The sequence below is a fragment of the Coregonus clupeaformis genome, chromosome 19 (genome assembly GCF_020615455.1).
Source record: "Coregonus clupeaformis isolate EN_2021a chromosome 19, ASM2061545v1, whole genome shotgun sequence".
NCBI lineage: Eukaryota > Metazoa > Chordata > Actinopteri > Salmoniformes > Salmonidae > Coregonus > Coregonus clupeaformis.
In genome coordinates this window covers 41,482,429-41,510,352 of record NC_059210.1, presented here as the reverse complement: position 1 = coordinate 41,510,352, position 27,924 = coordinate 41,482,429, and the positions used below count along the sequence as shown (strand labels likewise).

Sequence of the window (27,924 nt, the reverse complement as noted above, 5' to 3'; positions counted from 1 at the left end):
TCTATCTCTGTGATTCACCTTGGAAACTTGCACTAACCCTACCACAAACTGGGATTTCATGAGGTGGTAAGTACAGATTCATAACAATACTATTTGTAAGAGAATAACAAACCACTTTATTATTTTCATACAACGGTGATATGATTAAGGACGCATAACCAGTTTATTTCTGTCATACCTTGTTTTAGTGTAGAAAGAAAGTACAAAACATTAAGCCTTTTTTCTGATTATCTTGTTGTCTATGTAGATTAATAATGTTGTCTATGTAAATTCATAATGTTGTCTATGTAGATTAATAATGAGCTGTTACTTTTGTACATTGTATATCATTCTTAGGTGGGGATCTAAGATAACCCTGTCACATTCTTCCGCATTGTCTCCGTGCTGCTCTGCTGTTTGTTGCTACTTGGCTACCTGCCAAACTATTCACGTTTTACTTTTAATAAACGTTTAATTAATCTCTGTGTTCAACAAATTTACCAACTTTTTAGTTTTGTCCTCACTCATCTTTTTTCGTTAAACTTTTTCACCCCGGACGTTTATCCCGAGACAGAAGAGTCACTTTCCTGTGCGTTTTAGCTGCCAACTTTACGTTATTTTCCTTTTTTCCATCGCAACTTTTTTTTTTTTTTTTTTTTTTTTTTTTTTTTTTTCCCTTATTCAACTTTTTCACTCCGGACGCTTCATCTGGACATGGTTCATCAACATCTTCAACAGCCGAAGCTAAGTAGTAACATTAACATGATGTCTTCTAATTGCAGTCGCTGTACTCATAATATACAGGAGAATTCTCGCCTTACGGCGAGAATAGCTGTGCTACAAGCCCAGCTTCAGACGCAATCGTTAGGCAAGAGTAATATCAGTGTAGGAAAGGAAGAAACAGCGTCTGTGCCACCAGCAAGTACAGACAGTAACGTTAGTATAAATCCCCCCGCACAGTCCCCGCAGCCGGACAACTTTCTCATGGCTTCTGGAGGGAAATACTGTTGGAATGCTCAACCGGTGTCGCTCATTCAGCCGACAGAAACCTTCAACCGGTTTTCCCCATTATGTAGCGAGTCGGAGTCTGAGTCTGAGTCTTCTCTAGTCTCTACTCCTCCCGTTACGGGGTCTGAGACTCCGAAGGCTCCCACCATTAGCTCTGACAAATTGAAAACCCTAGTCATTGGCGACTCCATTACCCGCAGTATTAGACTTAAAACGAATCACCCAGCGATCATACACTGTTTACCAGGGGCAGGGCTACCGACGTTAAGGCTAATCTAAAGATGGTGCTGGCTAAAGCTAAAACTGGCGAGTGTAGAGAGTATAGAGATATTGTTATCCACGTCGGCACCAACGATGTTAGGATGAAACAGTCAGAGGTCACCAAGTGCAACATAGCTTCAGCTTGTAAATCAGCTAGAAAGATGTGTCGGCATCGAGTAATTGTCTCTGGCCCCTTCCCAGTTAGGGGAAGTGACGAGCTCTACAGCAGAGTCTCAGCACTCAATCGCTGGTTGAAAACTGTTTTCTGCCCCTCCCAAAAGATAACATTTGTGGATAATTGGCCCTCTTTCTGGGACTCACCCACAAACAGGATCAAGCCTGACCTGCTGAGGAGTGACGGACTCCATCCTAGCTGGAGGGGTGCTCTCCTCTTATCTACCAACATAGATAGGGCTCTAACTCCTCTAGCCCCACAGTGAAATAGGGTGCAGGCCAGGCAGCAGGCTGTTAGCCAACCTGCCAGCTTAGTGGAGTCTGCCAATAGCATAGTCAGTGTAGTCAGCTCAGCCATACCCATTGAGACTGTGTCTGTGCCTCGACCTAGGTTGGGCAAAACTAAACATGGTGGTGTTCACCCTAGCAATCTTATTAGGATAAAGACCTCCTCCATTCCTGCCATTATTGAAAGAGATCGTGATACCTCACATCTCAAAATAGGGTTACTTAATGTTAGATCCCTCACTTCAAAGGCAGTCATAGTCAATGAACTAATCACTGATCATAATCTTGATGTGATTGGCCTGACTGAAACATGGCTTAAGCCTGATGAATTTGCTGTGTTAAATGAGGCCTCACCTCCTGGTTACACTAGTGACCATATTCCCGTGCATCCCGCAGAAAGGCGGAGGTGTTGCTAACATTTACGATAGCAAATTTCAATTTACAAAAAAAAAAATGACGTTTTCATCTTTCGAGCTTCTAGTCATGAAATCTATGCAGCCTACTCAATCACTTTTTATAGCTACTGTTTACAGGCCTCCTGGGCCATATACAGCGTTCCTCTCTGAGTTTCCTGAATTCCTATCATACCTTGTAGTCATAGCAGATCATATTCTAATTTTTGGTGATTTTAATATTCACATGGAGAAGTCCACAGACCCACTCCAAAAGTCTTTCGGAGCCATTATCGACTCAGTGGGTTTTGTCCAACATGTCTCTGGACCTACTCACTGCCACAGTCATACTCTGGACCTAGTTTTGTCCCATGGAATAAATGTTGTAGATCTTAATGTTTTTCCACAAAATCCTGGACTATCGGACCACCATTTTATTACGTTTGCAATCGCAACAAATAATCTGCTCAGACCCCAACCAAGGAGCATCAAAAGTCGTGCTATAAATTCTCAGACAACACAAAAATTCATTGATGCCCTTCCAGACTCCTTCTGCCTACCCAAGGACGTCAGAGGACAAAAATCAGTTAACCACTTAACTGAGGAACTCAATTTAACCTTGCGCAATACCCTAGATGCAGTTGCACCCCTAAAAACGAAAAACATTTGTCATAAGAAACTAGCTCCCTGGTATACAGAAAATACCCGAGCTTTGAAGCAAGCTTCCAGGAAATTGGAACGGAAATGGCGCCACACCAAACTGGAAGTCTTCCGACTAGCTTGGAAAGACAGTACCGTGCAGTACCGAAGAGCCCTCACTGCTGCTCGATCATCCTACTTTTCCAAATTAATCGAGGAAAATAAGAACAATCCAAAATTTCTTTTTGATACTGTTGCAAAGCTAACTAAAAAGCAGCATTCCCCAAGAGAGGATGGTTTTCACTTCAGCAGTGATAAATTCATGAACTTCTTTGAGGAAAAGATCATGACCATTAGAAAGCAAATTACGGACTCCTCTTTGAATCTGCGTATTCCTCCAGGGCTTAGCTGTCCTGGATCTGCACAGATCTGCGAGGGCCTGGGATCGGGAGAGACACTTAAGTGTTTTAGTACTATATCTCTTGACACAATGATGAAAATAATCATGGCCTCTAAACCTTCAAGCTGCATACTGGATCCTATTCCTACTAAACTGCTGAAGGAGCTGCTTCCTGTGCTTGGCCCTCCTATGTTGAACATAATAAACAGCTCTCTATCCACCGGATGTGTACCAAACTCACTAAAAGTGGCAGTGATAAAGCCTCTCTTGAAAAAGCCAAACCTTGACCCGGAAAATATAAAAACTATCGGCCTATATCGAATCTTCCATTCCTCTCAAAAATTTTAGAAAAAGCTGTTGCGCAGCAACTCACTGCCTTTCTGAAGACAAACAATGTATACGAAATGCTTCAGTCTGGTTTTAGACCCCATCATAGCACTGAGACTGCACTTGTGAAGGTGGTAAATGACCTTTTAATGGCGTCAGACCGAGGCTCTGCATCTGTCCTCGTGCTACTAGACCTTAGTGCTGCCTTTGACACCATCGATCACCACATTCTTTTGGAGAGACTGGAAACCCAAATTGGTCTACACGGACAAGTTCTGGCCTGGTTTAGATCCTACCTGTCGGAAAGATATCAGTTTGTCTCTGTGAATGGTCTGTCCTCCGACAAATCAACTGTACATTTCGGTGTTCCTCAAGGTTCCGTTTTAGGACCACTATTGTTTTCACTATATATTTTACCTCTTGGGGATGTTATTCGAAAACATAATGTTAACTTTCACTGCTATGCGGATGACACACAGCTGTACATTTCAATGAAGCATGGTGAAGCCCCAAAATTGCCCTCGCTAGAAGCCTGTGTTTCAGACATAAGGAAGTGGATGGCTGAAAACTTTTTACTTTTAAACTCGGACAAAACAGAGATGCTTGTTCTAGGTCCCAAGAAACAAAGAGATCTTCTGTTAAATCTGACAATTAATCTTGATGGTTGTAAAGTCGTCTCAAATAAAACTGTGAAGGACCTAGGCGTTACTCTTGACCCTGATCTCTCTTTTGACGAACATATCAAGACTGTTTCAAGGACAGCTTTTTTCCATCTACGTAACATTGCAAAAATCAGAAATTTTCTGTCCAAAAATGATGCAGAAAAATTGATCCATGCATTTGTTACTTCTAGATTGGACTACTGCAATGCTCTATTTTCCGGCTACCCGGATAAAGCACTAAATAAACTTCAGTTAGTGCTAAATACGGCTGCTAGAATCCTGACTAGAACCAAGAAATTTGATCATATTACTCCAGTGCTAGCTTCCCTACACTGGCTTCCTGTTAAGGCAAGGGCTGATTTCAAGGTTTTACTGTTAACCTATAAAGCGTTACATGGGCTTGCTCCTACCTATCTTTCCGAGTTGGTCCTGCCGTACATACCAATACGTACGCTACGGTCACAAGACGCAGGCCTCCTAATTGTCCCTAGAATTTCTAAGCAAACAGCGGGAGGCAGGGCTTTCTCCTATAGATCTCCATTTTTATGGAACAGTCTGCCTACCCATGTGAGAGACGCAGACTCGGTCTCAACCTTTAAGTCTTTACTGAAGACTTATCTCTTCAGTAGGTCATATGATTGAGTGTAGTCTGGCCCAGGAGTGTGAAGGTGAACGGAAAGGCTGGAGCAACGAACAGCCCTTGCTGTCTCTGCCAGGCCGGTTCCCCTCTCCACTGGGGTTCTCTGCCTCTAACCCTGTTGCAGGGGCTGAGTCACTGGCTTGCTGGTGCTCTTTCATGCCGTCCCTGGGAGGGGGTGCGTCACTTGAGTGGGTTGAGTTACTGACGTGATCTTCCTGTCTGGGTTGGCGCCCCCCTTGGTTTGTGCTGTGGTGGAGACCTCTGTGGGCTATACTCGGCCTTGTCTCAGGATTGTAAGTTGGTGGTTGGGGATATCCCTCTAGTGGTGCGGGGGCTGTGCTTTGGCGGAGTGGGTGGGGTTATATCCTTCCTGTTTGGCCCTGTCCGGGGTTTCTTCGGATGGGGCCACAGTGTCTCCGGACCGCTCCTGTCTCAGCCTCCAGTATTTATGCTGCAGTAGTTTATGTGTCGGGGGCTGGGGTTAGTTGGTTATACCTGGAGTACTTCTCCTGTCTTATCCAGTGTCCTGTGTGAATTTAAGTATGCTCTCTCTAATTCTCTCGTTCTCTCTTTCTCTCTGAGAACCTGAGCCCTAGGACCATACGTCAGGACTACCGGGCATGATGACACCTTGCTGTCCCCAGTCCGCCTGGCCTTGCTGCTATTCCAGTTTCAACTGTTCTGCCTGCGGCTACGAAACCCCCTACCTGTCCCAGACCTGCTGTTTTCAACTCTAAATGATCGGCTATGAAAAGCCAACTGAGAGACCTGAGCCCTAGGACCATACGTCGGGACTACCGGCCGTGGTGACTCCTTGCTGTCCCCAGTCCGCCTGGCCTTGCTGCTATTCCAGTTTAAACTGTTCTGCCTGCGGTTATGGAACCCCTACCTGTCCCAGACCTGCTGTTTTAAACTCTAATGATCGGCTATGAAAAGCCAACTGAGATTTATTCCTGATTATTATTTGACCATGCTTGTCACTTATGAACATTTTTGAACATCTTGGCATGGTTCTGTTATAATCTCCACCCGGCACAGCCAGAAGAGGACTGGCCACCCCTCATAGCCTGGTTCCTCTCTAGGTTTCTTCCTAGGTTTTGCCTTTCTAGGGAGTTTTTCCTAGCCACCGTGCTTCTACACCTGCATTACTAGCTGTTTGGGGTTTTAGGCTGGGTTTCTGTACAGCACTTCGAGATATTAGCTGATGTAAGAAGGGCTATATAAAATAAAATTGATTGATTGATTGATTGATAGAAACAAGGAAAATAAACATTCAAATGATGGCAGGTAAAAGAGTTTGGCAAAATCATTTGATCAGGAATGCTATTGAGAATTGCCATATGATGTAACTGTATTGGTTTTATGTGTCTGTTATTCTGAAATGTTTCTATTCTCTCTTTTGTAGACCATGGTGACCCATGTAACGAGTTAGAGGTTTCTTACTGTATGAATGGAGGAAAATGCTTTAAAATTCCTTTTATGGATACACTTACTTGTGTGTAAGTTACTCTCTCATCACTATTCTCTAATGTCTCTAACAGTGTCAGCCATGAGCAGCTGTACAGTGTTGCTTGGCAATGGGCTAAGGAAGTTCTGGGAACTTCTGCATGGTGTTTTAGCCTTTGTTTTACTTCAGCTCAGACCAGGTAGACCTACCCTGGCTCTTGGTTCTCAACTGGTGACAGCTTGCTTGAGAATAATGCGGTTCCTTCTCCCTCAGCTGCAGTGAGAACTACAAAGGCAGTCGGTGTGAGCAGTACCAGCTGTTCACCACTGCACATGATGCAGGGGAGACAGGACTGATCACTGCTGTGGTCATCATTGTCCTTCTTATTCTAGTCATGTTGGCAGTAGTAATCTACTACACCTGCAAGTAAGTAACACATTCATTTAGCTTGATTAATTAATCCACAAGTATGCAGGAATAGTGTTTTCAGGTCTGATACAGTTTCTTCTACGTCTGTGTCATTCCTTGTATTTGTTTTATTGTTAGGGTATGGAAGGCCAAACCAAAGAACCAGCAGAAAAGCAGTGAACAACAGTATTGGAGAGTAGAGCCCAGGGTATGAGGCCTGCATGAGGCCTGTTACATATTGTTTTGGGGACATTGGATTGTATAACAAAATGTTTCATGGACGGTGGTGCGATATGGTGTGGGTCTGGATGCTGCTGGAGATGCTATGAAGGACCAGGAGGACAGAGGAGACGTATATCCACAAACATTCTGCAGCAAGCGCCAAATGTCAAGCTGCAGCCTGTTTGAGTGGCCATCAGAAGCTGAAGCTGCTGTAGACACACAGCCAGTCAGCCACAATACTTTTTCTCGAGACTGTGTGACTGGGTGTAGGACTGATTACAACCTGTTACAATGGCTGCGTTTTGGCAGCCCAATTCTGATCTTTTTTTCACTAACTGGTCTTTTGACCAATCAGAGATCAGCTCTGAAAAAGATCTGATGTGAAAAGATCTGATGTGATTGGTCAAAAGACCAATTAGTGGAAAATAATTCAGAATTTGGTTGCATGTGTAAACGCAGCCAATGAGTTTCATGCCATTGGCTATTTCCCACTGACACAATACATGCTTTAAAAGCTGGTGGATGGAATGGAAACCTGATGCCTTCACTCAAAGGAAAACTATGACTGTAAAATGTTTGCTTAGTCTTTGCTTTGATTGACAGATAAGTAATTGAGTGTGTAGAAGTTAAATTGTTAATGTGCGCTTTCTCTAAGCCTGTGATACCATAGATTAGAGTACAGTGGGGCAATACCTAGAATACTTCATGTAGAATTTACATGCTTTTCTCAATGTATCAATAATGCATCTATTTGTTCAACTTTCATACAAGTCAAACATGAAGTGAGCATTAGTTACAGTAAGCATCTTTCTTGTATTATTGAATGAATGTACATAATGTGCAATATCACAAACCACAATAATAAATCGTACATTACTTGTAATTGTGTATGAGGAAAGAAGGTATTGTCTTCTTCAGTAATCAATGTCAATCAAGACTATTGAAGTGATGTAATTGAGCTATAAGGATTATAATTCCCACTATAAATACAATGGTTTACATTGTGGTATTAGCATTCATGAGAGGTTCATCAATGAGTCTGGATCATAGAGAATTCAGATTTAGATAGTGAGTGGTATATTATAATATCCATAGATATCCCCAGTTCCATTTCAGATGCACATTTGAGACCCAACCAACAGATGGTGCTAAGAGTCCCTCATCTTTAAATGAACTACTAGTACTCAAGTCATCTATTCACGGCCCATTAAGACCACGCCAATTCACCACTCAGCCTGATGTGTTTCATATGTGATGAGTAGTAATGAGGCAAACCAGGGTTGGGGTGAATTTAATTTCGATTCAACAGACAGTACACTTAAGACCTAATGCAAACTGCTGACTATGTGGGTAGTTTCAGGCCTCCCAATATCATCATGCTCTTCCTACCCAGTATGACCTACAATTAGTTTGCTGAAGTAGATTAAACCATTTAGGTACTTATCAGTATTGAACAGACTGTGATTTCAGAAGTCACTGGTTCCTATTTATAGCAAAGCAGTATACTGCTGCCACCTAGTGGCGAGATTAGTAGGCTCAGTTGAGCAAAGGTGAGAACGGTTGTCACTCATCTGCATCAAGATTTACAACAACACTTCCAAACTAATGACTTATTACTCAATGCACACACATGTAGAACATTGTCTTTTATTACTGAACAAAACAGGCCGAAATGTATAAAAAGCAGTATCAAATTCAAATATAAAAATGAGTGCTTTTGATAAATCATTCATCCACTGCCATTGGAAAAGATATTGCAGTGCATTGATACTTTGTGGTAGTTTTAACCTTCTATATTTGTAAACAATATCAACTCTCATTAGCCTCTGGCTTTGTCAAACTCGTGGGCGATCTTCAGTGCTGTGCTGTTGAGTCCCACAGACTGCATGTTAGTGATGATGGTCACCACTATTCCCTGAGGTAGGGCTGTAGTCAATCCTTCGGGCTGCTGTGCTGTCTCGCTGGGTAACACCAGCAGGACACTGCTGGCCCCCACGGCGCCCCCTGTGTGTGAGACATAATGCCTGCGGCTCCTGCACTGGCCATACTTCTGCTCCTTTTCCACCACCAGCCAGCCCTGTGCATACAGCCCATCCTTATCCCAGGAGGCCTCTGTCTTGTCCACAGGGGCCCACAGAGCCTGGGCTGTCTCTGGTTTGAGGAAGCCAGGCAGGAGGTCTGTGCCATCCTTCAGGTAGGCCACTTGGTAGCTGTAGAGCAGAGCATTCCCAAACAGGAGCAGGTCTCCCACAGTGGAGAGAAAGCCACCTCCTGCCCACTTATAGGAGTTATCCACGTAAGGGCAGTTTACTATGCGTCCTTTCTTACTGAAATGATAAAACCTGCAACAACAAAAAATAGTTTGTTTTAAAAACAGAACACAATAACCAAGCTGATCTTAGACCAATCGACCACTGATATGCAGTGAAGCAAAATGGAGATTGGTCACTCATTACCTTGAGCGGTTATAGATAATGGGGTCATTCTCATCTGGCACAGTGTTGAACATGCCCAGTTCCCTGAACATCTTCATCATGTGATCCAGGAAGCGCTGGCCTGCAGCTCTCTCCACCACGGCACTGAGGAGGGTGAAGGCGTGGGTCGAGTACAGGAAGGTGGTGCCTGCAGATGACAAACCACTAGTTTACTTTCATGTCAATTCATTTGAATACACATAGGATTCATTTGATTGACAGGGATAACTCTTCCATAGCTCCTACCAGGTTTGAAAACGAGAGTGTCGTCTTTGAACAGGTCCAAGGAGTGAATTACACTTTCAAAGCTGTCTTTCAGGTAGTACTCTTCTTGCTCAAACTCCTTTTTCTTCTGAGTCTGTTTGTTTTCCTTGCTCCTGGTGCTGCTGTCCTCTGTCTTGGGGTTCTCTTTGTTTTCAGACAAGCTCTTTTCCTCTTTACCAGGCAGTTTTAAAGGTTGTTTGGCCTTCACCCTGTCCTCCCTCACTTTCTTGGCATCCTTCTCGTAATGCCGTATGCCACTCAGGTGAGAGAGAATCAGCCGTGGAGTTATTATCACCTATATGTCAAAGAGAAAAAAACACCCTCAAGAACCACACAAAACCAAACATTTGGAAAATGTTTGGGAAAATAGTACTTCTCAGAAACTCAACTTACATCTTCTCCATCAAACTGTTTTTGGGGGAACTCAGGGACATATTTCTGGACAGGGGCATCGAGGTCCAGCTTCCCTTCCTCCCACAGGCGGGCTGCTGCTGCTGTAGTTAGGGGTTTACTGACGCTGGCGATCCTCAGCACCGTCTCTGGTCCACAGGGCACACGGTTCTCCAAGTCAGCATAGCCAAGTCCTGCAACATGGACATCAGTTAGTTAGGAGCCTGTTTGACACAGCAGCATTATGCATTGGATTACTGTGTGAACATATGAGGAGAAAGTGTATTGTCTACTACAGTGAACCTAAAAAGGTACTGCATGGCACCAACCTTCGCACCAGACTTGAGAGCCATCCACAGACACACCGACCACCAGCCCTGGAGCCCCAACCTCATCCTGTCACACCAAGCAAGAAAGAGGTGATGGACAGAGATACAGACAGATGATGCATGAACATGTTCTGACATGGTGAGTTTGAGCTGCATGCGCCAACTGAATGTTATGAAATTAAACATTTAATTTCAGGAGAAAAACATTCTGAATGCAAAAAACGTCAAATACCTGTACCTTTATCCGCTGAACAAGGTCTCTACTAACTTGAATGGCAGCACCATATCTTCCAGTATGTTGGAAGTCCTCTTCACATGAGAGCTCAGCTATGTCAGTGTGATATTTCAATCCCAAAGCTAAAACAACGCCCGCACCGATTCCCCCAATCCAAAACCTTGACCTTGAGTAAAACCGATAAGTTATTAGACGTGAAGGTCCGAAACATTTTCTCTGCTGCTGTTGTAACACTACAAAGGTCTGTTGTTTTGACAGCTGGGAGAAGCGAGTTGAAGTCAACAAAGAGTTATAGCAGCGCGCAGTCACTGCAGGACAATCTTTACACTTCACACAAAAACGCTTGAATGGCGAGTATAGTAACCGCGACATATTGACTTTTCTGTAGACTATCGACCGACTGACGTTTGTTTTACTGTAGAAAATCGCTACAATCGAATCGAGTTTGCAACATTTCCTGAGTCCCCTGCTTGCGTCAGACAACGTTAATCAATCCCCGATTCAGACAGCACTAGCCGCAATCAACAATTTCAACGGATTTACTACTTTATAAAGGCATGGCCTACATATGACAACATTTGTTCTAGAACGGAATATTCCAAATGTATCAAATTCATGCATGATTTTTTTTATTCATTTCAATCAAAATGTTTATCTCCGAGGGACAATTACTTGGGCACTGTAAATCTGCAACAACAACAACAACATGACAGCATACCACAACCAAACCGCAATGACACACCACACACAACCATTCACATCATCAAATTATCTCAAGACAATATCGGCATCACAACTAGGACTCAGGTCTATAAAAAGCCATAAACAAAACGTATGTCCATAAAAAAGGGACCAGAAAGACGGATGGCCCCATAACGGCTTTTTCATGAGTATCCTTCCTTATCTGGATTGTTATTAATACTGATGACCATCTCTCTCTGAGAGGTGACGTGCCAGTAGTAGTAGTAGGCCTAGGCCTATGTCCTTTCTTTGGCTGACAGTCCTCTCACCTTACCTTCACTTCAGTTTATCACCCAGTCCCCAGCGTGACAAAGTACTCTCTCAGAGGTCACATGCCAGGACATGGCTCCTGTCAGCACCTAGAGAGTAACAATGCCCTCTGTTCTGTATGAGCTTGTTTACATTTTCACTCCTTGCAATCTCACCAGGCATACAACTAGTTGTGTTATGATGGGTCATTTATAATCCAGTGACCGGTGTCACAGCACTAGGCTTGGAATTGACATATTACAAATGCATGACATTTAAATTAAACAGCTATGAAACCAAGCTTTAGTACCAAAAATAGATGACAAATTATACTGAACAAAAATATAAACGCAACATGCAACAATTTCAAAGCTTTTACTGAGTTACAATTCATATAAGGTAATCAATAAATATAAATACATATTTGAGGCCTTAATCTATGGATTTCACAACTGGGAATACAGATATGCATCTGTTGGTCACAGATACCTTTAAAAAAAGGTAGGGGCGTGGATCAGAAAACCAGTCAGTATCTGGTGTGACTACCATTTGCCTCATGCAGCGGGACGCATTTCCTTCGCATAGAGTTGATCAGGCTGTTGATTGTGGCCTGTGGAATGTTGTCCCACTCCTCTTCAATGGCTGTGCGAAGTTGCTGGATATTGACGGGAACTGGAACATGCTGTCGTACATGTCGATCCAGAGCATCTCAAACATGCTCAATGGGTGACATGTCTGGTGATGAGTATGCAGGCCATGGAAGAACAGCTTCCAGGAATTGTGTACAGATGCTTGCGACATGGGGCTGTGCATTATCATGCTGAAACATGAGGTGATGGCGGCAGGTGAATGGCATGACAATTCGCCTCAGGATCTGGTCACAGTATCTCTGCGCATTCAAATGGCCATCGATAAAATACAATTGTGTTTGTTGGCCGTAGCTTATGCCTGCCCATACCATAACCCCACCGTGGGGCACTCTGTTCACGTTGACATCAGCAAACCGCTCGCCCACACAACGCCATACATGTTGTCTGCGGTTGTGAAGCCGGTTGGACGTACTGCCAAATACTCTAAAACGATGTTGGAGGCGGCTTATGGTAGAGAAATTAACATTACATTCTCTGGCAACATCTCTGGTGGACATTCCTGCAGTCAGCATGCCAATTGCACACTCCCTCAAAACTTGAGACATCTGGTGCATTGTGTTGTGTGACAAAACTGCACATTTCAGAGTGGCCTTTTATTGTCCCCAGCACAAAGGTGCACCTGAGTAATGATCATGCTGTTTAATCAGCTTCTTGATATGCCACACCTGTCAGGTGGATGGATTATCTTAGCAAAGGAAAAGTGCTCACTAACAGGTATGTAAACTAATTTGTGCACAAAATCTAAGAGAAATAAGCCTTTTGTGCGTATGGAAATGTTCTGGGATCTTTTATTTCAGCTCATGAAACCAACACTTGGTAAACATGTTACGTTTATATTTTTGTTCAGTGTACAATGGGTAGACTAGACTATATTCTTGTATGACTAACATGACTATTTTTGCTGCATTGCCTTGCAGTCCAGTGCTCAGAGCTGCAGTGATCTATAAGCATGCACACTTATGACATGGTTCTCTCTCTCTCTTTCTGTGGGAGTCAAACCAAGGCCTAGACCAGAGTGAGCAGTCAAGGCTGGCAGATGAACAGATTGACATTTGTTCTGGAAACACATGAAGCTGAGGGTTAAACATTGAGGATACTTTTCAATATATAAAAAACAGATTTCAAGGACACAATACCCAAATAAAAATACTCCACTCTTTAGAAAATCTCAAACTGTGCCATTTTATTTATATTCACTATTTTTTACATTTCAGATGATATACATTTAAAACATCTATATTTAATAAAACAATAGTAAAACAAACTAGGCAGACCCACATGATTGAAATCATATTGCTAGACAAGTCAAATGTTTCAAACCATGGTTTAAACAAAAACAAAAAAAACAAGGAATGCATTTTGCAAGAATGTTGCCATACATTTTGTAATGTGTTTAATGATGAAAATAAAAATAAATACACTCCAGAAGTAAAGGTAGATCCCTTTCTAGCCAGGGGTTAATATAGCCACCAAACAAGAAACATAATAATCATCTGTATACAAACAAAATGAATTTTGGCCTACAGACATATTTCCTACGGTTGTTCCACGAAAAGAGTGCCTTTTGCATCCCTTTGATATTGATTTTGAAAAGCCTGTTATATTAAAAGGAAGTGCCTTTTAATATAGACCACATGGAGAATTCAATCAATCTGATTTTTAATATGAATAAATACTTGCTAAAGTGCCAAAATTCAGCATTTTGACATGTCCCTCCGTGCACCCTCTGACTTCTAGGAAGATTTTACCCCACTTAACTCCAAAATGTCTACACTTCCACCATCATTGTAAAGCCCTAGTTATTTTGTAGCTTTGACAGAAAGAAAGAAACATTGAACATCTAATAGTCACATCATAGTGTAAAAGCAGGTGCGCTGGTTTTACTATTTTTGGCAATTTTCTGGTGGAAAACCGAGTGGGTTGAGCATAACACATCAACCCTGTTACCCTTAGATACAGGCTAGAAACGTTGCACACAACAAGCTTCTATTCCTCATGTCACAAGGGGATTTATGGCTGATTTAAGATGAAATCGCCAACCCTGTTACGGTCAAACCAACCCTGTTACTTTATTTGACACAGTCTTTTTTTTCTCCTCTTGAGATGGGAAAATGTTGAACATGAATGTGCTCTTTATGACAGAATGTTTAAATTAGGTAAAATCAAGTTACACTTCTCAAAAAGGCACCGAATAAGTGGAACGACCCCCCAACTGCTTGACGACACAGCACCAATATACATGTGGACAGGCTTATCCAATGTATACTTAACACTTCTGAGGAAACTTTAAATAAGAAATACAGAAGTCTTCAAAAACTAAAAGCATGTGTTCTCCTACACTACTAATTATGTGCGTACATTGAAGTTGAATTAAGTGCAACATTTTTCCACTTTGTCTTTGATTGAAATGTAAGGTATGTGCATAACCAGGGTGAAATGGGTATGTACCAGAGTCATCCCCTTCAATCTATCAAATGCAGATTAAAATAACCTTTGTAGCAAATGGCACGTAATTTCACCTGATAACTTTGTCAAAAACAAACTAAACTCAATGATTACAAAATGCTGACGTTATAAATCAGCTGGCAGAAATAGAAGTGTTTCTCATTTGGGCTTCATTAAGGAAATGCTGTACCTTTCCTTTAGTTCTGCTCCCTTGTTGAGTTCCACTGAAAGCAGGACGGTACAAAAGGAAAAGCATCTGTTTATGTGTTCCTCAACATGGGCATGGAATGGAAGGAGGGTTCATGGCATGCGAGGTGCAAATACAGAAAGCCAAAACCATAGTGGGTAAACCAGGCTTTCACATGTTATTTAGTTCCATTAGAGTCTGGTCCAGCATCTGGTGCATATCGAGGTTCTCTTCTTTAGCATGTGCCAGTTTCTCTGTTAAACACCAAATAAAACAAAAATATTAAAATCCAAGCTAGCATCACACAACAGCAGGCTACGGCCCATCAATATTCAAGATGGCCTTGGCTATTCATTAAATGTACTGTTAGACAGAGCTACATAATTAGCTATCAAAAGCAACATGCTTTCAGTTAAAAGAAAAAACAATGCTGTAACTATGCTGTAACAGTAACCATACAGGCAGTACACACAACTCTTATAGCATTGCCTTCACCATGCTTTAAACTGGGGAAATGAACAATAGTGGTGCGTATAGTATACTACATTTAAATGGTATATAAAGGCACATTACGGTACCTAGTTGTAAGTAAGTGTATACAGTAAATATAGAGATTATAGAGATGAACCCACAACCCATTATATTGTGGATAGCTTGTTTCGCCAGCAGTAACACTTATCTCCAGCATTATGGGCATCATACAAAACAACACAAGCATGTATCTTTCTTACACAGCATTAAAATGTCAACATTCACATGGATGAAACATTCACACTGTTTAGTCCTCATTCAAGGCCACTCTTAGTTCATTAGAAAGAAGGCGTTTTTTCTCAAGTTGCTGGTAGAGGCGATCTTTGCAGTCAGAAAGCAGGTAGGAAAGTGAGAGAAAGAAAACAGGAAATCAGTGCAGTAACAGACTAGAGAGCTGAAGAGGGATCACTTCACACCTGATGATACCTTACCTTGTTTGAAAATGGTATAGATATATAGACAGCCTACTCTCCACAGAACAGTGGCGCAGTAACAGCAGAAGGGGATGGGTGGAATACCTCTGAACTTTGCGAATGGAGACACAAACAACATTTCTCTGGGGTGGATAATTGAGCAAATGAGTAAAAATTGCCAGACTACTTTTGCCTAGTGGGCTCTACTCAATGTCTAAATATACCTTCCAGCACCAGAAGGCATGTACTGTACAGATCCTGCTTAAAGTCTTATAGGTGCAACTGAGGCAGTATAAAAGCTGCTAAATTCCAGCCCTGTATGGAGGACCACCTCCTGATGTCATAAATGCCCAGGATATTCCACATGCCCATTTCACACCACATGGTTCTACATGAAACCCTGACTGTGGGAGAACAGCCATATCATTGAGTGGCCTGGACATTCAACCCGCTCTGTAACAGTCTTGTTGTGAATTAATTAAGTGCTTGGAACACATAAAATGGCTAACAATTTGTCTGAATGAATACTGCTAGTTGGGTGCAGTTAACTCAGTGCTAGTGCCTGTGATGTTCGCTTTTAATTGAAAACAAAGATTCAGAAAGTGCATATCTATTAATTTATTTCAACAATAAAAGATATTGCAAATTGCAGACTTCATGTCATCAACATCTCAATAGTCAACAATCTTACTACTCTTTCCAACTCACTTTCCACACGCAGAGGCAGACAATCCTACATACTGTGCTTCTCTTCACGCCTACTACTTTCCCCTACCCGTTCAACAGCAATCCAACATCAACATGTGCCACCTCCCTATCAAAACATTACATTAACCATACTGTATTAAGCCAAATTACACTTGCCTAAGAAGCTACATTTGTTTTAACAACAGTATGTGTAATGCCATGATGCTCCTAAAAACATACCTTCATTAAGGCTGTAAGTAGGCCTACTTGCAAGAAATGTTGAGTGCACATTACACATCTCGCTTCTCAAAATGAATGAAAATGTTGATTGTCAATCAACACCAATGGACATTAAATCAACAGAGGTACCTTCAACTGAACTTGTAAGAATGTCAGCACCATAACATTTATTTATGGTTTCATAAGACATTAAAAAACGATGAAAACATTACTAACATCAGGGCTTCCTAGTTTTATTATTATTATTAGAGCCGCTTGAAAATAAATAGAAATGAAAAAGGAACAGAAAAGGGTAGAATAAGGAGATAAAGCTTACATAGAAGGAAGGAGGTTTATTTGTATACAACACAGAAAGATTCAAAGGTTCTATACAAGAGATAGGATACAACACTGACAGAGGATGAGAACATGGGGAGTAAAGGAACGCATGGACAGAAGGGTTGGGAAATAGAAGAAAGGCTGGAGAGAGCAGAGAGATGCTGCTCAGCTGGCGGGAGGCGTCTTTGATGAGGTGTAAACAATTTATCTGTGCGGAAGAGAAGAGGTACAGTGAGGTACTGCTATAGGGGGTCTGTTGGTAGACAGAAGGCAGTAACACATCAGCGCTACTGGCGCGACAGCACAAAGGACAGGCTAGAGCCACAATGCCCCACTGTGAGGTATTGTCAGTGAGGGATCCAGACAATGTACAGCAACTACTGCAGCAACCACCTCAAACACAAAACAAAGGTTGGACCAAACCGCTCTGATCACATGAAGACCTTTCCAAGGAGTCATGAGGAGCATCAGGTGACCAAACAGTCATACGTGGTGCTCCTCGTACAGCTTTGACACATCTGATATCTTCTCAGATGCCAAAGGGGCACGGCACAAAACTCAACAAAAAGACAACTTCCAAAGGCAACCAGATTGTAGATTGTGACAGATAACCCTCAACTGCGGTTATGAACAAAAAGGAACTTGAAGGGGGATGCATGGGCCTTTCTTCCACACAGAAGTAGACCGTGTTAGTAGTAGAAACATCTTAGAAACAAGTGGCTACACTTGAAAAGGTACAGAAGACAAACACAAAGCACATTGACTATATGGAGAAACTCAGTTTAAGACCCAGTAGAAGGCTCACATTGAAATGCAAAAACAATTATATTGCATTTCAATAGACACCTCACATGCATTAAGGGTTGACAAAATATTATGAATATTTTGAAATTAAGACATTAATTTGTTGGTCGAACAATGTACATTTAAAATACTATCACAAAATGATTTACGATGACTTTTTCTTGATGTAAAAAGTAATACAATATGGTAGTTAGCAAAATGTAAGTCCAAATGGGTAAATAAAGAACCTCCATGCTGTATTCTGTTCATACAAAACAAGTCTCTAGGTTCAAGTACTCTACTGCACTGCTAAAATGGTAACTGACTTATGGAGAGAACGTCCTCACAACCACAATCAAGTCTAAGTGTGAGAACGGAAAGCACTGAGTGAGCTTAAAAACACTTTCTCCATAGTTGGCCAGTACTTACAATATACAACCCCCCTTAACTATCCTTTGACTATGACCTTAAGACTACCTACCTAGTGTATACAAATAATTAGCTGCTTTCTAACAGTAACGTGAACCACTATCTTGTACAAACAGAAACAGTAGATGGATGGAGAATTTCAGAGAGACAGAAGATTGTGATGGCTAGACAATGGGGATGTGAGGTGCAAGGAGGAGGCGACAGAGGCACAAGCAGGCAGCGCAGATGAAGAATTACATGGAAGTCATGTCGTTGAGGGCGTTGTCCAGCTCCTCGCTGATGGCCTTGTACTTCAGTTTCTGGGCATACAACTCATCTATTGGGATGTGGGCCAAGTGCACAGACAGGGAGGAGGAGGGGGCAGAGGTGGAGGGGTGTGTGGGATCCGGGTCATCAGCAAGAACCCAGAGGGAGGTGGGTGAGACAGCCCAGGGAGAGTGACAGAGACAGAGAGAGATGGACAGAATGGAAAAGGAAAAAACAAACGTTATACCAGAAGAGGATAGAACAGAAATGTGATTGAGGCCATGACAAATTCCTCAACATCATCAAGAAATAGTGAACAGAGTCCTGGACATCTCATGTCAGAGATGTCATTACCATATGGCTGCAACTTCAGCCCTTCTAATTACTATGACAGCCTCATGATATATTCTTTAACTTACAGATGGATGATTTACTGTAACAAGCAGCTATAGGGCAGCATATCCCTTACTGTGACTAATAGCTCATTCTCATTAAGCAGATGCAATGCAACTTAATTGTTGCAGATCAACCGGCAGAAACAACCCAATCTATGAACAAACGTAAATATAGAGTGAATAGGATGACCCGTCAAATGTCCAACTAACAAAGTCATTACCACTCAGATGTGCCCCAAAAGTACACTGACTCAATCAGGGGCACGTGTTGCTCAAAATATAAAAGATGATAATAATGGAAATGATGAGAGGTAGCAAAGATGAGCACAGATTAGAGTATATTGACGAGGTGTAGCATAGAAGGGAAGAGGATTTCCTCCTTTTGTTGAAGGGATTTTGAAAGAAGTATAGACACTTACCGAATTGCCATGAATGAGACCCACTGACACTATAAAATGTAGGCCTACTCCATACAGATTAAAGTACAGTTTTGAAATTAACTGCAAAAAAAGTCATACCTTCCAAGTCGTCAATGGTCTTCTCAAGTTTGGCTACTGATCTTTCAGCGAACTCAGCACGAGTCTCAGCCTGTGGTAGAGAGAGACGGGTTCTTAAGAATCAGACAGTCTGTAAATGTCACACAGAGAGTGATAGTGTGATACTGTAGGCCGACAGTATCCACAGCACTGAAATATCTGGGGACTTTGGCCAGAGGCCAGGCTAAAGGGGGTTGTGAAACTTGCCTCCTTCAGCTTGTCGGTGAGGACCTTGATCTCCTCCTCGTACTTGTCCTCCTTCTGTGAGTACTGTGGACCAAAAGAAGCAGAAACAGGAGTCATGCATCGACCCACAGATAACTGTTACATCTCCGCCAGTCTACAGAGACTGAGGCAGAGCCTAAAAACACTCCCACTTAATATTTTATATGAAACAAAGACCTTACATCTAATGATTTTTTATCAAACAGTTCTAAAAAACGTAATGAGCAACAATAGGTTTATCTTCAGTTAACAGAACAAATACCAAAAGGTATTTTTGCCTGACATCTTCTTTAAGTACAATGTTTGACTAATCTTAGCCCAGGCCAATTTCGTAAGCCAGATACTGTATCCAATGAGCCAAGTGTTGCTGTAAATGGTTCTTCAGGTTCCATCCATTCATTCTCCTGTATGGCTCTGGGGAATCTGGGATTTGGACAGCATGCCTGGGTCTGAACACAGCGGCAGACTACCTACCTTCTCAGCCTGGGCCTCCAGTGACTTCAGGTTGTTGGTCACAGTTTTCAACTCTTCCTCAAGCTCAGAGCATTTGCTGTTGTTTTAGAGGGGAGAAGGTGCGGAGGAGAGGAGGAAGTGGAGGATGGTCCAGAGGAAATTGTGCCGAAATGGAGGAGGGGGATATTGAGACACCGATGACAAATGGAAGCAGGATGGACAGAGGGAGAGCAGGAGAGGGGAGGAGAAACAAAACAAGATGAATACAAACTAGGGGAATTACAGGAAGGAGACCAAAGTGCCTTAACACAGCAGGAATGCGACAACAAAGGTGGAGACTACAAAGACACTTTTGTAAATGCCTTTTAGCTTGCAGATTTGGTTAGATTAAGAATGCTAATATAGCATATGAAAAATATTATTCTTGCACAGTTCCTGCCAGGTTAGAGGTGTAAAAGGTTATAGTTCTAGGATATCCCGAGCATAAACCCAAACATAGGAAAGGGTAGCAAAGCAGATCAAGGTGCTGGCAGGAAAGAGAGGCTTCATTCAGCAGAGTGAATGAACGTGACAAGAGGAAGTAGTACATAAGTCTTTAAAGATAGACCTGACAGAATACTTTGTTAGTCTGCAGTACCTTTGCCTCGGAAGCTGTAAGTGATTTTAAGCTTTGTTCCAAAACTCTTAGCTCGTCCTCCTCTCTTCGAATCCGTCTGTTAGTGGATGTTGTGAACGAAAGGCCATTCAAAACATGGAACACATGCAAATTAATAGTACATGCAACAACAAGAGTGAGCAACACGTCCAAAATAAAAAGTACGTTAAATAACTTCATCCATGCATGCTAATAAAGTGCAGCGTTACTCTTAGGTGACAGTGAAAAATCTTACCCTTCTGAAAGCTCAGCGCGCTCCTCTGTACGTTCCAGATCACTCTCAATGATGACCAGCTTACGGGCAACCTTTAGGTACAGCACACCAAGGAGTTACACTCTATTCACAGAATGGCTGTGTATATACACCCAATATCTGTGGACATATACCCTATACGAATTAGGGTACGTCAGGGTAGAGATGACTAAACCACCATGTTTGCTAGACAAGTGGACTCAATCATAGTGTGTGCCATTACGTTATTGTGTGGTATTAGGGTAGGTTCAAGGCAGGGTGTGCGGGGGCTGGGCTGTAGAGACAACTGGAAAGCAGCCAGCAGCTGCAGCAGCTGAGAGACTCACCTCCTCGTATTTGCGGTCAGCCTCCTCAGCGATGTGCTTGGCCTCCTTCAGCTGGATATCCTGCAGCTCCATCTTCTCCTCATCCTTGGAGGCCCTGTTCTCAATGACCTTCATGCCTCTGTAGGGAGGAAGGGGAGAGACAGGCAGCAGATGTTAGGCTAGGAAGAGTCCCATTCCCAGGCTCACAGAAGCACTGTGCTGTAACTCAATGACTCAAATCAATAGCTCCAGCCCAGACTAAACCTGGGTGAGCAGGCACCACTGCAGACACACTGCAAGCAGCTCTCTGGGAGTGCCGCGTACGCCCAGTGCACATCCACACTGGCTAGATGGCTGCTGGTGAACTTGAATATGCCCTTTCAAAGTCAAGGCCTGGGCCTGACAGCTTTCTTATGGGACTGAGGGGGAAATACTGCACCACTATATCACTGGGGATGACAGGGCAGGCCCAGCCTACACAGGGTCTGATCTACAGTCTCAGACATTCAGGCATTGGGCTGTACAGCACAGAGGGGTTGTTTATACACCAAACAAAGGAATGGAAACAGAGCCTCATGGCCCATTTATTCAGGATTTCATAGTCTCCGCTGAAACAGCTTATGTTTGTTGGAACCGGTCAGTGGCACTGCCAGTCATGACTTTCGCTAAAGGCCATAACAACTCCAAATAGAGTAAGGGGCAAGAGAAACTCTGTCTACTCTATGGTCTAACTCCCTATCCACCATAAGTACATACCTCTCGGACTCATCAGCTGCCTTCTCAGCCTCCTCCAGCTTGGTCAGGGCAGTTGCCAGACGCTCCTGAGCACGATCCAACTCCTCCTCAACCAGCTGGATACGTCTGTTAAGGGAAGCGACATCGGCTTCAGCCTAGGAGAGAAGAGAAGAATAACTTAAATCTTGGGGTAAAATCCATTAAGAGAGACAAATATATAGTACAAACATGGACACACAAATATCAACATAAAGAATGCTGGTGACTTTTCCACCTCAGTGTCTTGTGTGTTTTATAGGTGAGAGGTCTGGGTAATGACTATTTAAAATGGTGCTTTCTCCATCTGCCAGCCTAATGAGTGTCACCTGTTGGGGAGAGAAAAGGGCCTTCCCAGGAGGATTCCCCTGTGCTGAGCTGCACTCCACACACTGTGTGTAATGACAACAATGCTCCTGGCTGACACAGGCTGAATACCTGGCCTCATTATTGGACTCCAGAGGGGACATTAACAAGGAGTCATGGTGGGCCAAAGAGGTTTACACTGTCAAAGGCCACACACACACAACCAGTGAAGAAGAGTCCCCAGTGGACCAAATCTGAAGATTAGATTAAATTCAGCCTTTCATCCTCTCTAAATGGCTACTTTTTATTGTTATTTTACTGGTGAGTGGTGGTATGACTTATTATCAAGTTTATCCCCCTACTGTTCTAATTAGCTTACCACTAGAACCAACAATAAGTTATGGAACCGTCACACTATTTTTTATAAGATACTTTATACTGAGGAAGTAAAAACTCAGTTACAATGCTACAGATATGCTTTAGTGGTAATAAAACAGAACATTTGATAGCAGAACATTGATATGGACAGCCACTGCTCTATTCTTTGTTGTTTCTATATGCACCAAATACAACTTATTTTGAATCTTTAAAAACACTTAAATCACTTTTTGACAGCACCCCTTTTGATTTGAATGAAACCTTCCATACACATTTGCCCATTGTAGAAGGCCTCAGAAAGTGACTTTTTGGACCTGAATGCCAAAACATTCAAGAGATAAAGGTGCTCAGAGTTTACCTATTTTGCATACCCCACCATACCATGAGACATCTTTGCACCTGGTTAACCGTACAGAGGCCTGATCACATACTAACACAAGAGTGGTGCGGGGTCAAAGTCCATCTCATGTTGTGAAGGGAGATATGGAAACTAGCCAGTGAAATTAAGATAACTTTATCAGTTCATCTAGTGGTTTTTCAAACCCCACCCAAAACGTTTCCTTTAAATAAACTAACATGAAGTGACCATGTTGATGACGGCAATTAACCTTCTTAATGGCAAATGCAGACAGGCTTTATTTCCTGTTTCTATAGCTCAGAGGCTGGCCCCGTTCTTTAGAACATGCGACAACGTTTTGTCCTTATAAGGAAAACCTTGTTTAAAACGACATTCTGCTATTGATATTGTTCTCAGCTCTGTTGTAGCATTGTTTGACGTTCGTTCCTGTTTAAATGGAAAATAATTTCAAAGAGTTTAGAGTTTAACTCTGATGCAATTATGTAAAAAATATATAATTTACTTTAGGTTATGTGCACTAAAGTATGTGCATAGAAGTCTAGCATACCCAGGAGATGAATAGTTGGGATGATGCAGTACCATTAAAGAATGTAACGTTTGAATCCAATAACAACTGCTTGTGACAACAGTTACCTTTGTACATCATGGCCATCAATGAAGATAAAATATTAACGGACTACGATATCAGAAACATGGTGGTTACAGTATCATTGAAATCCATCAAAAAGGCCTGAAGTGCTCTAAGTGCTCTACCGCCACAGCTAAACACTATTTACACGAGGCAATCATCCAATTCGCCTCAAACTCGTAATCTGTCCGAGTTGACGAATCGTAACCAATGACCATGACAGATTTAGCTTGTTAGCTACCAACACAGCGGGATGTCAGAGAAATTCCACTATGTCAGTACTGCGTGCATCATCATGCATTTTAAAAGGCTGTGCTACTCACTCGGACATTAAACTTAGCAAAATGAATATATCATTGTTGCACTTGACAACACACAGTTTGGAGCAATTTTACAACTTCGCAGTTATTTTATGACATGCTTACGAATTCTCTGGCTTTCCTCTCCAAACCCAATTCTCTCTGTAGTTTTTCAGCTCTCTCTTCAGCACCGTCTGCCTGCTGTTGCAATATTTTTATTTTCCGTTTAACGGCCTCCAGTGATGTTATACCTGTCATTATTTGAACTTGCTAAGAAAACTACGTTTTTAAGACTTTCCTTGGAATGGAAATGGAGGGAGGCTGCCCGCGGTCGTCTGTGAGGAACGCACACAGCAACAACCGAGCATTACACCGGAAGTAACCATGTTTTCATAACCAAGTCCAAGCCTACAACAAACGAAAATATATTGAAAGTATACTAAACATTAATTATTTTGTTGTTTTCGTAATATAATAATGGTTAACCAACATTTGGTCATAATAAAAAGTGTATCTGTGTTAGCCGTACTGTAATGATAAGGGCAAGCCCAGTTAGTACAAGCGTTCACCAGGTACCTTGCACTGGTATATAGCACCATCTGCTGGTATTATCTAGACAGTACACATGGGACTGACAAGATTTTCAGACTGTATAATTCCTTAAGAGCCCCAAGAGGAGGCCCTCTACGTATTTGTGGAATTTTACTCACGGAGTTCAACGAGTGCGTTTCTTCCTGATCTCCTTTCCTTCATTTGCAGTGATATGAAAACGTATGATAGGTGAATGCCTACCAATAATGTATATATTTTAACAGTTTAACTCTTTCATATCAGTGCAGATAAAGGAAAGGAGATGAGCATAGGAAGTCCCTTTAGTCTATTGTGATGTAGGCTACCCTATAGACACTTTCAATAAATGAAAATCAATTGTCAACTGAATGTCACATCTAATTTGATAACTTCTTAATTATTGAAGGGGGATTAACTTGACTTGCTAATGTTTTTTCTTTGTTAATATTATTGCCATAACATGATAAGCCTAGGTATTTTATACATTTTTTTTCTGCCCCTGGAAGCAGCTACTGGTGTCACGCATGAATCTACATACACACGTTTCGCATAGTTTTCCTTTTATGGAGCATTTCCCTAATTTCAAGTTCTTCCCTGCATGAAGTCAAATTACACTGTATGGAAGCCAAATTACACTGTAGGGTATGAGTTTAACAAAATTTACCGCAAAATAACAACAATAAACATAAAATACATTAATAATAAGATAGATTGTCTTTAAAAATAGAAGAATAATCTTGCAAAAAATACCATAGGTCTAAAAGTGGATTTAATTAGTAAATAGCTCATTATTAAAAAATACTTCAGGTTGATGGTAGAATAGTTAGAAAATTACATTTTCAATGGAAACTAATTTACTGTAGGCCTAGTCTGTTCTGTTGCAAGAAACAGGCACAGCCCAAAAAAAGTAAGCTCTAACTTGACCAATGACCATATAAAGCAGTGGGCTATATTTATCCGTGCGGTGCGCTCGCTCTCTACTTGGAGACTGCACGTTTAACTAATTCAGTTTCCACTCATAAATGTCCCCACTTTAAGGAGCTGTGGAGAGGAATCTGATTTACTGTCTTAAATTGACGCAGCCTATAGTTTAGGGGTCTCATATGTAGGCTATCTATGTGGAGAGATTCAAACACAAGAACACTTTTGTTCTTTATGTTGATATGACTTAGGTGACTTGTGATCTTTGACAACAGACAAACAAACAACCATAAACAAAATATATAAAATGACAGTTCAACAATATCTGGCATGACATCATGATTGGTTATGTGATTTAAATATTATTCCTTTATCATAATACGCTACATTCCAGCTGGCCCATAGACATATAGGGCTCGACAGGTGCGCCACACCTAAATAGTATTCTACCTACATTTGGTAATCTGAGATTGGACTTTAAACCGAGTGATGAGGCCGAATAAAGGCCTCTCGCGTAAAACTGTCATTTTACATATTTTACAATTTGATCTGTGAGACAGATGTGGGAAGCAGTGTGCAGGAATGGTGATTTTGTGCCCTTTACTTACGTCCGTGGCTGTCTTTTCAGCCACCTCAAGTTTCTCCTGGGCATCCTTAAGAGACTCAGAGTACTTGTCCAACTCATCTTCTGTTCCCTTCAGCTTCTTCTGCAGAGCTAACAAGTCATCCTCGAGCTGAGGTTTGTTTTAGTGTGGACAGTTTCACAGGGGTGATCAGCGGGAAACAGAGGGCGTGAGCGCGCACAGGGCGCAAGAACGCAGACAGACAGAGAAAGGGAGAGAGAGAGGAGAGAAGTTAGGGAAAATCATGCGAGCCACACAAAATACCTTGGTGGCTACCTCCTCCGCGCTCAGCAACTTTTCCTCGGCGGCTTGGAACTCATCAAGCACTTTATCTCGTTCATCTTCGGTGATCCGTAATTTCTTTTCCAACTCACTTATTTCATCCTCTAACTACACATGCATAAAGGACAACATTTTATTTAGTTGAATAGAACATCAAACAAGTGAATAGACTATTGCATTTCTGCTGAAAGAAGCCTATACATGTTTTTCAATAGCCTATCCATATTCCTCACAGTAATTATTCTATATTGCCTACTTCTAATTAGCATACAGTAATTTTCCTATACACATATTTTCCAAATTATAATTAGGCTACATTAATAAAACTTCACCCACCCATCAATTAGTGACATGGACATAATAATTAACACAATTATTCAGATAATTCATACCCAGGTCACTAATTAGCCTACCCGCTGTGATATGTTATTCATAAATATCACTTAAATACTCCTTATTTCGAATGATCCGTAAAAGTGATAAATCCACATTGAAGAGGTGATCGATCCATGTTTAGAGACAGCGGCGCACAGAGCCACCGGTATTCAGGTGCCTTTTCTAGGATCATTTAGATTTTCCATATATAATGCAGACCTGTTTGCTCTTGTCCTCTGCTGCCTTCTTGTCTCCCTCGGCTCCCTCAGCTCTGTCCAAGGCATTCTCCTTGTCGAGCTTGAGCATCTGCATCTTCTTCTTGATGGCATCCATGGCTGCTTATTTTTTGTTTGGCTCCACCAAATGTTTCGAAAGAGACCCGAGGAGAGAGACTGTGCGTCTGTGCTTAACTGAACGTTGCGCTGGAGTGCAAGCTCTTTTTGAATGTGCCCTGTCAAATATGTACTGTCAAGAAGGGGAGGCGACTAAATTCCTTTGGACATCCAATACTTTTTTGGAGACGGCATCTCGGGGTCGCTTCCCCTTGCCGTATCTTTCTTTATGGATCTGCTCGGTGATTCGCTGCTCTCAGACATTTGACCATTGATATGACTATATATGGGATTTGATGGGTTTTGTCTAGAAGGGATGTAGCTTTTGTCAAAATTGACTTTTCGTAGCAGGTTATGATAATTCACGTAGCAAGTTAGTATAATTAGGTTAAGGTTAGGTAAAGGGTTAGGGTTAGCAAAAATGCAAACAAAAATAACATGTTTGACTTCAAATTTGACAAACGCTGTATCCCATCTAGACATGACTGATTTGACGGGTAGGAGAGCAGCCCCTTCAAGATGTACGTTCCCATTTCTAAGGTAGTACATGCTGCTGTTTGGGAAGGACACTATCCAGGGCAGGACTACCACAAAATGTGCTGTTTTATAACGCTATTCTACACATTTTGTCATGATGCTAAGAGAAAATGTTGCAGTTTTAAAGCTAATTTCCTGCAATTATACACATTTTGCCATGGGGAAGATATTTTTTGTTGTTGCTGTTTTATAGCTCATCTCATGCTTTGGTTCACATTTGGCCATGAGGCTGACAGAATATTTTGCAGTTTTAAAGCTAATTTT

General features: G+C 41.9%; 3 protein-coding genes across 5 annotated transcripts; 1 reads left to right on the top strand and 2 right to left on the bottom strand.

Moving 5' to 3' along the window:
- Nucleotides 1–3: 3 nt before the first annotated feature.
- On the top strand, nt 4–7,187 carry LOC121531347 (pro-neuregulin-4, membrane-bound isoform-like). The gene is made up of 6 exons (XM_045205161.1): nt 4–66; nt 337–371; nt 6,020–6,057; nt 6,176–6,269; nt 6,491–6,643; nt 6,764–7,187. The coding sequence occupies exons 3-6, from the start codon at nt 6,048–6,050 to the stop codon at nt 6,837–6,839; spliced, it is 333 nt and encodes a 110-aa protein (XP_045061096.1). The 5' UTR covers nt 4–66; nt 337–371; nt 6,020–6,047; the 3' UTR covers nt 6,840–7,187.
- A 1,291-nt stretch (nt 7,188–8,478) lies between these two features.
- LOC121531346 (serine beta-lactamase-like protein LACTB, mitochondrial) lies at nt 8,479–11,065 on the bottom strand. 2 transcript variants are annotated; one of them, XM_041836584.2, is made up of 6 exons: nt 10,537–11,065; nt 10,305–10,371; nt 9,979–10,169; nt 9,568–9,880; nt 9,304–9,469; nt 8,479–9,189 (listed from the first exon to the last, which is right to left on the bottom strand). In XM_041836584.2, exons 1-6 carry the CDS (start codon nt 10,909–10,911, stop codon nt 8,667–8,669), a joined length of 1,635 nt encoding a protein of 544 aa, XP_041692518.1. In that variant the 5' UTR covers nt 10,912–11,065; the 3' UTR covers nt 8,479–8,666. The 2 variants fall into 2 exon arrangements, with proteins under 2 accessions (XP_041692518.1, XP_041692519.1); XM_041836585.2 differs by having other exon boundaries at nt 10,543–11,063.
- Nucleotides 11,066–14,967: 3,902 nt separating this feature from the next.
- LOC121531908 (tropomyosin alpha-1 chain) lies at nt 14,968–27,238 on the bottom strand. 2 transcript variants are annotated; one of them, XM_041837454.1, is made up of 10 exons: nt 27,011–27,238; nt 26,120–26,245; nt 22,037–22,170; nt 21,302–21,419; nt 20,958–21,028; nt 20,089–20,164; nt 19,597–19,659; nt 19,372–19,441; nt 18,450–18,528; nt 17,000–17,208 (listed from the first exon to the last, which is right to left on the bottom strand). In XM_041837454.1, exons 1-10 carry the CDS (start codon nt 27,122–27,124, stop codon nt 17,205–17,207), a joined length of 855 nt encoding a protein of 284 aa, XP_041693388.1. In that variant the 5' UTR covers nt 27,125–27,238; the 3' UTR covers nt 17,000–17,204. The 2 variants fall into 2 exon arrangements, with proteins under 2 accessions (XP_041693389.1, XP_041693388.1); XM_041837455.1 differs by lacking the exons at nt 17,000–17,208; nt 18,450–18,528 and adding an exon at nt 14,968–15,065.
- Between the last annotated feature and the right edge of the window lie 686 nt (nt 27,239–27,924).